Consider the following 15,617-nt stretch of genomic DNA (forward strand, 5'->3'; position numbering starts at 1 on the left):
CTTTGATTGCCTGCAGATAGGTGTGTCCTGTAAGCAACTGCATCCTAGCAATCTTTTCAGGTAGGTTTGCTACTTCACTACCAACTGTTCTAAACTGTTTTTTCTCAGAACCTTTATTACTTTTCGCTTCCTCTTGGTTTAGGAACTTGCTACAACTTTTCTCATTCATACCATGTGTTAGCAATGCTGTTTGTGACCTTTCATGCAGTCGCCCCTGCATCTATATTCTAGAAGCAATTTGTGCTACATATGGCATAAACGATCTCGAACTCTTTCCTATGTGGACTTTGTGCGCTTCGTTTATCTTATTTATTTTACAATACTTTTGATTTTGTCCTCTCTGAAACGAGTCAAGGCATCAGTCTGTTTTGAATGTTGTATGGATATTATCATGAAGACAGATATTAGTGGGAATCCTCTGCTAGTCTACAAGGAGACAAATGCAGCTAAATTTAATTTTGGCAACAAATATAGCAGAAGATAACCATAGGGTGGTGTGGAACCTGCTCACAGTAAATGTCCTTTGTATGTTGAATCACAGTTTCTGACTGGCCTTCCAAGTCAGTCCCAGATGGAAGAGTCCAGGTGTGCTTCCTTGACTGCTCACTGAATTAACAAAGCCAGATTTGAATGCTAGAGAGGAGTAAGCAGCTCCACAGCCCCCTTAAAAATGGAAAAGAAGAGAAGAATGTAAATAGTCCATATTTTTTGTTAGCTGAGTGAATGTGTTTTCCTCTTTTTGTTGGTTATACTGAGTTTTAAAATATTTGGAAGAGTAGAAGTATCAAAAGAGCATCTAATGTGTGGGTATGTGTTTCTGTGAACACAGTGAGTTTTTTGAAGTGCAGTAGGAATTCTGGGCAGTGTATAAAACCTGAAAAGAGCGAGTTTACTTTTTTGCATCCATATTAACTGATTTATGTAATCTAGACTTTAAAGACTTAAGTTCTGGTAGATTTTGTTTAGGAGTAAAGATGGCATACAGAAATTGTTTTTTCATATGTTTCCCAGATTCTCTGTAGGTGGGTTTAAAAAAAAAAAAAAAACAAAACAAAACAAAAAAAAAACCCAAACCCAAACACATATTTTCTGTTGCCCCAACCTTTTTAAAGCTGCTGTTCGGACAAATATTTATAAACAGAAAGTAATGCAGTTTCTTTTGCATGCACAATGCCCTGGGGAAAATGAGGAAATGCTTTTGTGTGTGTGAGGAGTTTAATACTTTGTTTTGCTCTGATTTATCTTTCAAAGAGCTGTGGAGACCTGCCTAAAAAACTAGAATACACTCCCTGTGAGCTTATATTACCTTTGTTTAAAATAGTCAAACCTCTACTGCTGAAACTCAGGAATTCATGGACAGAATGACTAGAACTGCAAATATGACTTTAAAAAAATGTGGTTATTGGATGAACTGATATGAGCCCAGTGAATAAATTGATTTTGCTGTTGCTTTAAATCTATGATGTGTTGGTATTTTGGCAGAGTAGGAAAAACAAGGATATTAGAAAGTAATTTACTGCACTGGGATTAGTAAAGAGTGTTCTGTTTCTATGACTGGGGCAGAACAGGATGGTTTAGATGTGTCTGATAAACAGGACGAGGTCTAGTCTGACAGCTGGCAACAATAGCTTTTGCTCAAAGTCAGGTGTACTAAATTAGCAAATCTATTACAAGGATACAGGAGAAATCTCACAGAAGACAGCCTTGTAGGCAGAAGTGTTGCCAAATGGGAAATGATTCATCGTCTCTGAATGGGATGAGCACTGAGCAGAAGCAGTTTAAACCTCAGACTGCTTTGGCTCATAAACCACCAAATATGCGATTAACGCTTTATCTTCCCCAGTCCTGTGTTTTTTATTGTCTCCTGAACAGCAGTCTCTATTTAGGATCAAAATCTGAGTCTCACTTGTTTGTTCTAATTTACCTCTTTTGTAAGTTTGAATGTGTTTAGGTACTTTCTTCACTTTTAGCTAAATGACATAATGTTTGCATGCATCCTAAAAGCACTCCCATCTTATGACCCTTTGGCGTATTACCTTTTAGCGAGGACTGTTACATGTCTAGAATGCGTGACACGAATGATGCTGGCAGAACTTGAACTGTCTTAGTATAGTTCATTTGCTTATATTTAGTGAAAATACACGATTAGCTGGAGTAGTTGTTTAATGTAGCATGCCAGTTCAAAGGTGATCACTGCGTTTTGATTTTTAGTATTTTAAAAACCTGTATCTGTTTAACATTGACAATGCCATTTGTAGTCTACAATGCACAAAGATAAACAGGAAGTATATTTGTGAATTCATAAATTTAATGATCAGAAAGGAGGTACAGTTTACAAAACTAGTTGAAGGAACGTAAAGGAGAAAGAGGCTTGTGCCCCCTTTGTTCCTTCATTGTTCATATAGCTGATCAGAGTTTTAGCATGTCTCTGGTGTTGTTTTAATATAAATTGTTGTATTGACTTTGAGATACATAGATAACAGAGAATTATCCTAAAGGAATTAGGTCATTGGAAGGTGTTTAGTATTAAATAATTGAAATGTAAGAAGATAATTGTGAGAGGAAAAATTCCTTTACCTGGTAAGTTAATATATTGTTTAGCAAATAATTACATTGACGTGGTGGCCTGGGATGGCTTTCAATTAGCAGTTGATATTGGAGGAGCAGTTTGCCTAGGAAATGAATGTAAAGATTCCTCTGGAAAACTGTGTCTGTTCTTACCTTGCATGTGTGATCATATAAGAAATAGTGGATACCAGAAATGATGTTTAGTATAATGCTTTGTGAGTGGAACTGCAAGAGGCTGAGGGTTTCTAGAGTGAAAGGCACCAGAGTAAATGAGGCCTTTCCATTTCTGTGTCCCTTCAAAATCCCCATCATGTCCACGTGGACTTTCTGAAGCTCATAACTGGTGTTTGAGATCAATGGAAATACCTGCATACTCATTACACTTGAAAGTGGTTCTGCCTTTGTAGATGCCTAACAATAAAATATCCTCTAACTTACTGGAAATACTTTCCTGGATTTTTATTCATTTGCTATACAGCTAGGAGTATTGATTCACAGTGTAATATTTTTTACATTAACGTAATTGGCTTTATACTCTTCAGTCTCACCTGCTTCCCATTAGCTTTCTTAGTCTTCACTCTCTACAGCTTATTCTGTGTACTTCTCTTTCTCAGAAAAATTCTTGTCTCTTCACCTCTTGAACATTGTATTTTCCCAAAAGATTTCTGAAGTTGTAGTTTAAATTGAAGGGTAAGGTTTTTGGGGCAAGATTCTTTATTTTCACATATTGGTGAGCTATTTCAGCTGAATCTCTTGGTGTCCTGTTTCTTTAAAATCCCTTTTTTATTATGTATTACAGTAGCATATAATTTAAGTAACTTGTGTAAAAACAAAGCAAAACAAGAAAAATCAGGCTTTAATAGAAGTTACTTTAGTTTTGTTGAAATGAATAGGATTGTTTATCTGTTTAACAGCAGCAGCTTCTTAAACTGTTTGGATTTGTTCTGTAGAACATATCTGTTTACACAGAGAAACTAAACTGAATCTGTTCATATTAAAGCACTACACTAACTTAACTAAGTCAGTTTATAAATTGTATAGTCTATTGAGATAATTATCTCCTGGAGATGAGGCTTCACGGTTATCTGATGAGGGAAAAGGACTGGACTGAGGTACACAAGAATTTTGACAATGTGTGAATGGGTGATGTCTTGGTTTTCTGCTTGTACTTTTTTTAAGCAGATGGTGTATTCTTCACTTACATGGTAATGCATTTCTGTAGGTAGAGGCAGAATTATGTAGTTAGAAGTATAAGCTTAGTAACCAGGTAAAGGTGTATATATAGTCCACACATCTGCTGACGTTTCCCCACCACCACCACCCTTGGCAGTGTCCAAACTGTCAATTCTGGAGAGAGGGGCAGTTTCCAGTATTGAAAGTACTCTGCTAAAGCCAATCTTCCCCCAAATAAGTAAATACAGAGACATTGTGCTTACATATTTCAACTGCATTAAAGGAGGAAGAGGCAGGATCCATGTATGATCAGGAGGACATCAGAATCCATGTCTGAAGTTTTGAATGTTGATGATCATGCAGGAGGATGTAAAGAGTGCCTCACTCATCTGTATTTCCCTATATAATATGATTTCAGTACATCAGGTCTAGCAGTAAAACAAAATTGTGCTGAACTAGGAGTTTAGATTAAGGGTGGATGCTTAATTAGTGATTTTTGCTAGTGATAGTATCAAAGTCATGATCCTTATGAACTCTTTTAACATTAAGTTTTATTTATTAGGGAATGATTTTTTTTAAAATTACTAAAATATTTCAAGTTATACATTTGAAATGCCAGAATTGACTTTTTTTCCTCCCTAACAAAAGTTGTCACCTTAGCTGTTGTCATGTTCTAGGACTTGTTTCCTATAAAGCAGCTGACAATCCTCTTGTTAGTGTTGATAAAATTAGTATTTACAGCACTTGGCTGAAGAGTGACACAATGAGTACTCGTGAAGGGTAAATGAAGTGCATGATTTTGGTGTCTCCTGTTTGTTTGTTCTCTTCCTTTCACCTCTTCCCAGAAAAGCCCCAGCAGTAGCAGTGTCCCCCTAGGATCATGTCTGTAGCGGAGACAGAATTTTGAGACTTCCTGTTGAAATCAAGTGTGTGACTGTGTCCCGACAGAGATGGCAGTGGTCCTAAAGTCTGGAAAGCTGCTGGTATCTACAATTCCTGATACCCAGGAGTCCGGGTTAGTTGCAGGTGCCACTTGTCTGAGGCCTTTTTTAAAATTCAGGGCATTTTTGTCTGGTTGGTAATTAGATCATGAATTCTTTTGTTGTTGCCTCTACTATAGATCATTCAGAGGATGGAGAGTTTTACTGCCGTGAAGCAAATTCGAGGGCTTTGCTTCTTGTTAGCATGTTTTTCCCCCAGCACATTTTCAGAGGTGCATGAAATACATCAGACAGAAGACAGCTATAATTTGTTTCTTGTGCTAGCTTTTTTCCCTCATCCCTGTTTCTGTCAACATAAGATGATAAATATATGGGTAAATTTCCATGTTACTTTTTTTATTTACCCAACTCTCAGAGGAAGAATCCTGTCCTCTTTAAGTATTTTGCAAGTTAATAATTTTGGAATAATCATTTTTGTCTAAACTGGGTCTTGGCTAAAAACTAGCTGCTGGTATTTCAAACAAGTCTTTAAGGATTGAGGTAAGATTTTAGCAAAATGATTCTTAAGAGTTTGAGATAAAAGTACCCCCTTTTCTTTGCCTGAGCTCCTAAATGCTATTTTATTTCCCTATTTCTAGGATAATTGAGTTAATGTTCATAATAGTTTACTTCACTCACACTTGCATATAATAACCACCTCTGCAGGTTTGAGATTAGTTAATTTTGTTAATGTTACTTTAAATTAAAAGTGGTGGGGTTTTTTTAATGGGAATTATGTTTTTAATACTGCGAGAAGATAAGAGTAATCAAGAGGATCATACAGCAAATACAACAGCAAAGCTGGTGGGTTCCTTTATCTTTAATGGATTTCTGTTTCCCACTCTAATTTTGTTTACTGGAATACAATTTCATGCTTACTACAAATGTGAGAAACAGAATAGATAACTCTGAAATTGGTTTGAAAATTCATCTTTGACTGATTACTTTTTTTTTTTTTTTTTTTTTGAGTATTCTAATAGCTGATAATTTAAAGCTATGTTGTTTCTTCCCCCTGTCGCCCCAACTGACCAGTATGGTATTCAGCCTTTGTAAGGGGTGTATTTATGATGACTTCATGGTACAGTAGTGGTTTTTCAGATGTTGAAAAATGGATGAGATGTGAGGGTTAGGCCATTTTGGAGTAGGGTGGAGAAGTGAAGTGGAATTTCTAGTGTATGAAAGTTATGCATTAGAAACATCCTGGCTGGTCTGAGAGGCTCCATTCACACTAAACCAGGAAATGCATATATTCGCAATAGCCTTTGTTTTCTTAGAGTTTCCCACGTGTTATTTGTGCTTCTTTTTCACTGTTTGAGGCTATGACTGAAGCCCTAGTTTACGCAGAGCCTCGATGGGATGATTTAGTCCTGTATCATTCAGATTTAATTTGCATATTTGGTGTATAGCTTAAAAATAACGTTTTGCATCTATGTATTCAATTTCTTTCATTTAAACATGAATATCCACAGAAGAGACTTGTAAAACTTCATGGTAAGATTTGAAATGCTTGGGGAGGGTTGCTACCTTCATTGGAAAAGTGGCAGCATAATTTCTTTCCTTTGCCTCTTGACAGGCGTATCAAATAAACTGGACACATGAATAGAGCTGGTGACGTGTGTGGCAGTAAGCCCATCACTGACTGCATCTAGGAAATGTGAATGCATTAGTTGCTTGAAGGAAGAATTCAATGGTGTGGGGGGTTTTGTGTTTTGTTTTACTTTTGGCTTGCAGTGGAATAAGGGAGGAGAAGTGGAAAAGGAAGCCTTTTGTTTACAGTAAAACAATACTGTGAAGTAGACATCATGATGTTAAAACAGGAGTCTAAACATGGCAAATCTAGGCAGACTCCATCTGGACGTGTCCACAAGTCAGTCAGACATCCCCAGCACAGACTGCTGGAGTCTTGAGTTGCTGTCATGTTGTTCTCCCTTTATGGGAATTTAAAATAGCCTGGGAGACTCTGTCCCAGAATTTTGTTATTTCATGAGATTAATGATTTATAGGCTTAACTGTTTATATTCAGTGATGCAATAGATCTTTATTAATGTTTCTTCATGATAAAGGTGTGGTTTTAATTTTGAATGTTAATCTCCATTAGTTATATTACATGCAAGTAATATGGGTCTAGAATTCTAAATCCAGTCAAAACACAACCTACTCTTACATGCAGAATTTAATACAGTGAATCTGTTGAAGAGAAAAATGTACTGTTTCTATGTTAGTTTCTGGCATATTTTGCAGTGATTTAAAGTCTATTGCATTATTAGGACATTCTTCACTTCTGGATAATCTGTATTGTTGTTTGGTGTTTGAATGCAGTTTATTGTGGTATTGTTTAGTCCCAGAGGAATAATTCTGATTTGTTGAGACACAGATTTCCAACTGGCAATGCCTATAAGCAGGTGCATGTGATCCTTTGAAATGGGTTTCATTTTACATGAAGTATCTTAAGGATTTAGCATCTGGCTTGTGTTGAAGTTGAACCCACAGAAAATGTGTTTATGGGAAAATTTTGAATTTTAAAAATTACTACACAAAATTCTTGTTGAAGGTGCTTTTCAAATACTAAGGTTATCCTGATATGTGTGTTGAAAGAGTTTATTTTAAAGTTGTCTACCTTGTGACTGGATATCAGCGTAGCAATGATACTTTTAGGTGTCACTTAGAACTACTGCTGAATTTTATCTTTTATTTCAACCTGACAGGTTAGTATTTAATAGCTCTTCAAAAATTCATTAGTACTTCTCAATCATTCTAACACGTATTCCTAGGAAGACAGTTAGAATTGGTACATTAAATCTAATGCAAATTTAGAATAAGCTAGATTTATCATTCTGAAAGAGAATTGGAAATTAGTTTCCTACCAGTATTAACTGGAAGTGTCTGTAGTAAGAGTATGGGCAGATAGCTGTGCCTGTTGAAGAAGTTACCCTCCCTTCCAAGCTGTCCTGGCTCCCATGGCTCTGGGGGCAGAAGGGATCATATTATGTGTTTCCTAATTCACATTAGAAAAAGATATCTAGATGAAACAGCGTGTGGTGGTGGTTTGAGGTTTACCTGGCTGCTGCAGAAGGCAGTGCTCACACTGCTTTCCTGCTGCAGAGCCACAGAGCTAGGGGATGTTGGAGAATGTTCATGTTTATTCTAATCAAGCAGAGTATGTCTGAAATCAGCATCAGTTTGTCCAGTGTCCTGGGGTGAACTGAGCTTTCCTGTGCGTGTCATACGGCACCTTCATCTCAGCGTTCGCTGCCTCTATACTGGTCCCAGAAAAAAAAGAGGGACTGGGGTGACCTGCAAGTTGCCATCAGGAGGGTAGTGGGGCTAATCCTCCCTCCTCCGCATCCCTGCGCTCCTGCTGATTCCTTTGCGTTAGAGCTAGGGAAGGCATGACTGCAGGTTAAGTCAAAGCAGCTCTTGGAGCCAATGGCAAACTAATCCATTTCCCCAGAAGGTTAATTTTCTGTTAAGCCAGTTCAGCTTCCTGATCTACCTTGCATCCATGTGATTGCTAGACCTGATTTGAGAGAGGAACAGCTGCAGCCCTCTTTATTGTTAGGTGCAATATGAAACCTTCCAGCTCCTGTTGATCAGTGATCATGGTTAGAATAATGGTCAGCTGCTGCATTCTTACCCATTTCATGTTGCAGTATCTTCTTTACTCAAAACCCCTGCACACCTTTAAAACATGTATTTGTTAGGTCTACCTATCTTTGTATGTACCTTCTTGACAATAACTGATTGCATTAACTGGAAGTAAATTCTTTGTTTATGATCATCTTTTGTCACTTAGTTTGTTCATCTGCAGAAAATTACCTTTCAAAGGAAATGAAAATTGAAAGGAAATGAAAGCTTAAAAAAAATATCCTCAGAGAGATTAATTGTAAAATAAAATTTAGCATGAGTAGTTGGGATAAAAAAAAAATTATTTCAAAACCTTAATTGAGAAAGTTATTACCTCAACAGCTGTATTTGTGAATCTGTATGGCATTATTTACAGTTCTTTGTTCCATGAACAGTTGAAGACCTCCTGTTTTATATCTTCCCATGTGGGAATTTAGGCAAGTCCAAGGAGGGAATGCAAGCAGAAAAATGTAAGTTTCTCGGTAGTGTGCCAACAATGGAAGAAAACAGTAGGAATTTGTTAGAAACGTTTAAAGTATTGAGCTATCCTGCTGGAACCTGTGCATGGTGTGCTATTTGCCTGTCATTTTTCTAAAGTAAATAAATAAATTTACAAAGAGTTTTGTACAACGTGGAGAAAAGTACATCATGTCAACTACAGGTTTAAACACCCCAAACAATTTCTGCCTCCCAGGGGCAGCCATCGGAAGGCGAGGAGGGGCGTGTGTGTGCCTTCATTTGCCTCCCTCCTTCTCCCTCCCCCAAGCAGGCTCATTCCAATCAGCAGTGTAATTGGAATGCAACCACAGTCTGGAGGAGGAAGGGGAATTTTTGGCAAGGAGAGGCAGAGCAGTTGGGAGCTTTATTCAGATTAAAGCATAGACGACCATTCATTATCAGTACAACACACATTAGCAACAGCATAGCATTGTGTTTCTACAGCTGGGACTTATTTTAGTGATTGTATTGCACTGCGTATTACATGCAAACAACTGGGATCTGATCACAAAAGCAATGCTAATGGGTTTCATTAAAAGATGGTGTTCCTGTAGGGGGAAGAAAGACTTGTCTTCAAAATGAACTATTGTGGTAAAAATTGATAGGCAGCCTGTCCTTCTCCTTGCTATCCCATGTGTTACATATGTTCTGGAACAAGCACGTTTTCTAGGAGAAAAACCCTTGGGAAAAGAAAAAAAAACTAAGAGGAATTATAATGTTAAAACTGTTGGTTGGATTCAGAAGGCTGAACTAGTTCTTCTGTGGTGATGACACATGAAAAGTCAGAAGATTAGTAAACATAATCTTAGTTTTGGACCCAGTCCTTTTCTTCCTCTTACAAACTCGGGGCTGTCTGTTGACACAGGATTGGTTGCTTATGGATGTCTGACATGAGATGGGGGGGTGTTTTCTTACTAAGTCACGTACTGAGTTTTAAATGTGTTGATTATGTGTTTCCTTCTGCTTCTTCAGCTAATGTGCTCACTTCCATGGACATTTATGATTACTTTTTATTTTCTTACCTGTCTTTTTGTGTCTTTCACTGATAATATTGATGTCTCTTCGATATACATATTTAAGAATTATTTACTTAAGAAAATAGCTTAAGCAATAGTATTTTTTAATATAGAAATTTTAAAACCAATATATTTATATTGTCGTCATCTACAACTACAGCCCTGAGGTTGCATGACTACTTCATGTTGTTGGGTACAAACACAGGTAAACCTTGTAATTTGTCATAAATCAAGAGACACATTATAACAGATAGATGAGAGCTTAAAAACATACAGGTAACAACACTGAAACGTACCTGTGAGGTAAAGTAGAATTGTTGCCGTTTTGCAGGTATGAAAGAATGTGGTGAACAAACTGGCTATAACAGTTTGATATAGGTTGGAAATACCTGTAGGGGTTGCATACAAGATCACTACCCTTCAATGTCCAAGTTCCTTAAATTCAGATAACATTCTCTTTCTTAATGTTGCCTTCCCAGTGATTAGATTGTTATCTAGTCACTGAACGTGAGAAGAATCATTGAAGACTTTTAGATCATATCTAACCTGGTGATTTTGTGAAATCTTGTAGATCTTTATCACTTTTTACTTGTTTTAATTGCAAGCTTCCTACAATGGCACTCTCCTTACCACTTTCTTCTTTAAGTATGGAGACCTGGTGTTATAGATATACTTACTATTTTGAAACAAATGTACCTTTTAATACTTCTGTAAAATAGTGGTAATGTATAACGTAGGATATCTTCCATACCAACAGTTGAATGTCATAAAAAGTTTGATTTTTCTGTGAAAATTATTCCAAAGTAAAAAAGCAGTTGTAACAAGAGTTCTTCGGTAGGTAGCTAAAAGAGTAAGAGTTCAGAAAATGAGACAAATATTTATCTTTCTATAAAAATCACATTTTCGGTAATGATAGTTCCTTTCAATTTTTGTACGGGTTCAACCAATTATTTTATTGTCCTCTATAATTGCATGTAAATTTTAATAGCTAACACATAAATTAGATGCCAGGAGTTATGGGATATTAAATATTTTGCATGTATTTGCAATAGTTAAATTATTTTTCAGTAAACCATTATTTGTCAGTCACTGGAGTAATAAATCCGAAAAAGGAAATTGGCAAATGTGGTTCACTTAATTCCTATTTTCGGGTATTTGAGAAGTACGTGTAGCAAAGCTGTCATGGAAGGAGACTAGGTATCTTATAATATGCTCTTTTCATGTTTCTGTGAACTGACCTGGGTGGCATATATTAGAATGAGATTATAAGGCAAGATAGAAAGGTATTTAATGAACATATAGTATGTAAAACTGATGTGCATGTTTGTCTTGGCACATATATATTGTTCCTTCATATTGGAATATTAATGTTCTGTTTTCTGTAGACTACCCAGGAAGTCTGTAATAAATACATAACATAACTATCCACTGACTCATCGATACTTTTTAACAAATACTTTATCTACATATGTGTACTAGAAGCCATTAATGTCTTTTGATGATGCACTTATGGTACAATGCTCCATTTTCTTTCAAACCAATGTCAAGATATGCAGGCACTGGTTTGTGTTCTAGTTTTCTAGTTTCTGAAAAAAAGTTTAAATAGCTTCACTTTTTTTTTTTTTTTCAAAAATAATTTTAATAAAAAATGTTCTAAAACAAGCACCTACAAATAACAAATAACCTTCTTCAGTGGTCTTATGCCTCTAGAGGATCTATTAATGGTGCAACTGCATAGATTTGATAACAGTGAGTTTGCATCCAGAACCATCAGCATTTTAACTTGGCTCTGTCAAGGAAAATAAATCTTGCTATAGTTCTTTCTGGTTTTTGAATCTTTAGCTCAAATTTGACATAGGATAGAGGTCTCAGAGATAATTAAGTCCCATGAGTTTTATGAGAAGCGTTGCCTGGATAAAGAGGAGACCCAGGCAGTGACCTGAAATGGGAGGGAGAAAGCTGCAGCGAGAGATCCCCTGTTGTTAGACCACTGGAGAGTCTGCGTGGGAGAGTGTCTGTCTAAATGCCTTACCAGTGGGAAAAGCCTCAGCTATAGCTTTCAGTCAACCATAAAACATAAAGCCATAGGAAACCAAACTTCCTTAGTTTTTATTCTCAAGGAACTATTAATCAGTTGGTTATCAGAATCTTCAGAATAGGTTTTAATACAGTGTTGAAACTGTTAGAAAAGTGGAGCAAACACTCTGGTACTTTTCCCACCAGTGGGAAAAGTTTTGTCCATAAAAAGTCCTGAGATAGATTACAGCTCTGTGCGTGGAAGATTGTTTCAGTTAGAATTGAGCTGATGCTCCTGGGACCCTGGGCTTTTTCACCTAGAAATACCTGGCAGAGAGGGTGTTGTTAATGGAAGATTTCTCAACATCTCTCCTGTTCTGTTAACCTGACAAAGCTAGAGTGGGTTGACATCTGACTTCCATTAAATGTGGTTACTAGAGAGGAAAATTTTGAGCCAAAAATATTAGTTTGTTAACTCATGGCTAATTGTTGGGGAAACAGTTATTAGTCTGTATGTTGTGCATGTGCCCAATCTTATAAAAATGAGACTTTAGTTAAATTGCACTGGCAGGCTTGCTTAATATTTTGAAAAGAGGTGTTTATAATTAGTTAACCTTGCAATTTCTCTTGCAAAAGATTAGTCAAATCTCTTATTTTTGACATTTTACAATTTCAGGAACACACAGTATGGCTCACTGTGCTAGAGATGAATTTTGGCTTAACTATTGGATTAAAGCCTTCAGCTTCACTTGATACTTCCTGTTTCTTGTAATGGGTGAGATTGTGCAAATAGTTGTATCTTTTTGAGATATTTAAAAAAAGTGGCCATCTATATAAGCATCTGTTTTACTTGAAGTTTTTCACCACTAGATGAAACACGGCTGGTGAGCAGTAACCTATTTCAGTTCTTGGGTGAGTGGTGTCTGTTGATAACTCAAGCTGAGGATATTCTTGGTGTAATAAAATCTTAGGGAACTGCAGAAGCATTTTTCAAAGTTTGTCTTATTATATGTTTCTTTAAATGTCTTTTAAGTTGTTATCAATTGTATGGACAGAGTAGACTTTATGTGCACATGGAAGTCTTTAGGAACTGTGGATTTTTATTACACCATCCTAAGGACTTTATTTGAATGTTTTGTGAAGCAGACGGTGATGTGACAGCCCATTTCCTATATGTGCTTGAACTGCAGGTATCAGAAATACCTCAAAAATTTGGTGCTCTATTCATATTTTACTACTGTTGACTGTATACTGTGGAATTATGGGTGAAAGTCCCTTAAATAGAGCCCTGCTTTAGGGTTACCATTATGTCTTTGAATGAAGATAAATTATTTTTTTACTTTTATCATCCCTTAAAAAAAACCCCACTAATAACAACTTGGAACCAGGCAATTTTAAGGTTTTTTGTTTTGTTTTGTTTGTTTTTTTGGTTGTTTTTTTTTTTTTTTCCAGGTTAACAGTATTGTTATTAACACTTCCTTGCATCAAGCTAATATGCTGAAACTTTCCTGGGGGCTTATATGAACCTTTCCTATGGTACATGTCAACGTGCAGGGGATTGTTTTATGACTATCTGTAGTCACTAATAGGTGTACCCTTTTGTTTTATGGGGGACCAAAACTTGTTAGACCTGAGTGGAGTTTTAGCTAGATTTTACAGTGCTGAATTCCTGTGGAAATAAGTTTCACTAAAATCATCATCTTTATGAATGTAAAAATTGGGAAAACATTAATTCCATTGATTCAGAATAATGTGTAACTTTGTGCTAGCATGCGAAACTATTCAGGGTGGTGCTTCTCTGCCCTGACTCTGGAAATGTCCATGAAGGTGCACATGGACTGCCTCCGCTTTTATTTGGGCAGATACTGTAAAAGAAATTGGAGAATCGGTAGCCCTGCAGAATCAGTCCGAGGATATTCAAGGTGGGGAAAAGCATGACCAATTTTGTTTGGTTCTTCAGTGGTGTCTGTGAGATGTGATCATTGGATGCACTTTCTGGTTTTGAATTTCCTGATAGTAATAAATACTGACGATCTCATAGAAAAAAATATCCAAGGACATCATATACTGAGGAGTCTTCTGCAGCACTGGTTCTAACCAAATACCTCTTCCCCTTTTCTCTTTTTTGTACTAGCTGTTGGAATTCACACTTCCACTCAATACCCAATCCTTTGGTTTTATCAGTAAATATTTTATTGTTTCACAGGAGAATCTAATATTTCCTGTTTACTAAACTTCAGACAATAGATAAGCATATGTAGTTGAACAGTGGTGCATTTTGGGAGGAGGAGTCTTCTGTGTGTACCTTGGCTTCTTTATATGAAAGTTGTTTCCTTTGACCATTTATTTATTTATTTGTATTTATTCTCGTATGAGATTGTTTCCCTTTGGTATTTTTAGTTGACAAGTGCAAATGTTCCTCCCTTTTAATTTAAACAAAAAAAGCCTGAAACAATTACCAGCTTCTACAAATAAAACGTATCTTTGCAGCCATCGCTGGCATTAGAAGTTAGTGTACTCCACCCAAATGTTTTTCAGGTAAAACCTTTTATTTAGTTTGCACAGAGAAGCCTAGACTGCCTAATGCATTATTTTTTATGGTCAAGGAAGCTTTTGCTGGCTTGTAGAACTGAAGATAAGACCCTGCTTGTGAAATACCACTGATGTTACTGGCACAATTGTTTGTGCCACCGTATGGTGGGCTAGTTAGAAATGGTCCAGTTCATGCACACAGAGTTGACAAAACCTTTTGGAAACAGGGGGAAATGCATGTGAAACTATGGCCTGAGGAAACCACTACCATATCACTTCCACTATAATCTACCTAAGGGTAAATTGCCAAAAGATGACACTTCTGGCTCAGCTTTCAGGAATTATTTTACATGACAATATAAATCATGTAGGAACACGATTTGTTTATGTTCATTCATTTTATTTTGAACAGGATTTTCTGGGATGCTGGACAAGTAAAGTAACTTTTTAAAGTTGGGGATTGGTAACAATTTTGTATTTCTTTTTTTTCTTTCTTACAGTACTGTGTGCAAAAAACTTGGTGAAAAAGGATTTTTTCCGTAAGTAGCTCTTAGTTTTGTATGTTTATAGATGGGATAGATATTATGCAGGTTCTGTACATCAGTGTTTTCAGAGGATCATTGTATTAAGATATTTGCTTTAAGGGGGCTGGAAGCTTTGATTTTTTCACATAATTTTATTTCAGAGCTTCTAATTTTTTCTTATGTGACACTCATCATGGATTCATAATAATTAAAACACTGACACACTCTCTCTGTTTTTGGTGGGAGTGGGAAACAAATTTACTCTCTTAGGCAAATTACATGTTTTTCAATTAGTGCCACATATTTATTAATGCTTTTCATATAAGAACCTTTTGTCCAGCAGACAGATGTACATCTTAATTATTGATAATCATGTCATAATACTTATTTACTCTGAAATTATATTTTAATTAATTTTAATGATGTTTTGAAAGAAGTGCTAAGAGGCCAATGAAGGAGGCAGAAAGGAATGTTACTGGCTGTGTAGGCATGCACACACAGATCACCTACCTGCTGCCTCCCAGATAGGAGCAGGAAGAATTTGAAAGGTCAGACCTGAATTTCGAAAAGAACTTGAAGGGATGATGCAGAATTATGTTGTAATTTGTGATACTTCTTAAAGTTGCTTTATATCTGGGGTTTTGTATTAATTGCAAATTTTCAGGTGTTTAATAGTGCCTAAAAAA

At 36.4% G+C, this 15,617-nt stretch overlaps 1 protein-coding gene across 1 annotated transcript in view; it reads left to right on the forward strand.

Moving 5' to 3' along the window:
• Positions 1–15,617, forward strand: part of SMURF2 (SMAD specific E3 ubiquitin protein ligase 2) — a 66,578-nt gene that overhangs the window by 13,196 nt on the left and 37,765 nt on the right. Inside the window, exon 2 of the mRNA XM_042802344.1 lies at positions 14,908–14,946. Coding sequence (XP_042658278.1) covers positions 14,908–14,946 — 39 coding nt within the window. The remainder of the gene's footprint in view (positions 1–14,907; positions 14,947–15,617) is intronic.

This window comes from Tyto alba, unplaced genomic scaffold (assembly GCF_018691265.1).
Source record: "Tyto alba isolate M040663 unplaced genomic scaffold, T.alba_DEE_v4.0 Super-Scaffold_39, whole genome shotgun sequence".
NCBI lineage: Eukaryota > Metazoa > Chordata > Aves > Strigiformes > Tytonidae > Tyto > Tyto alba.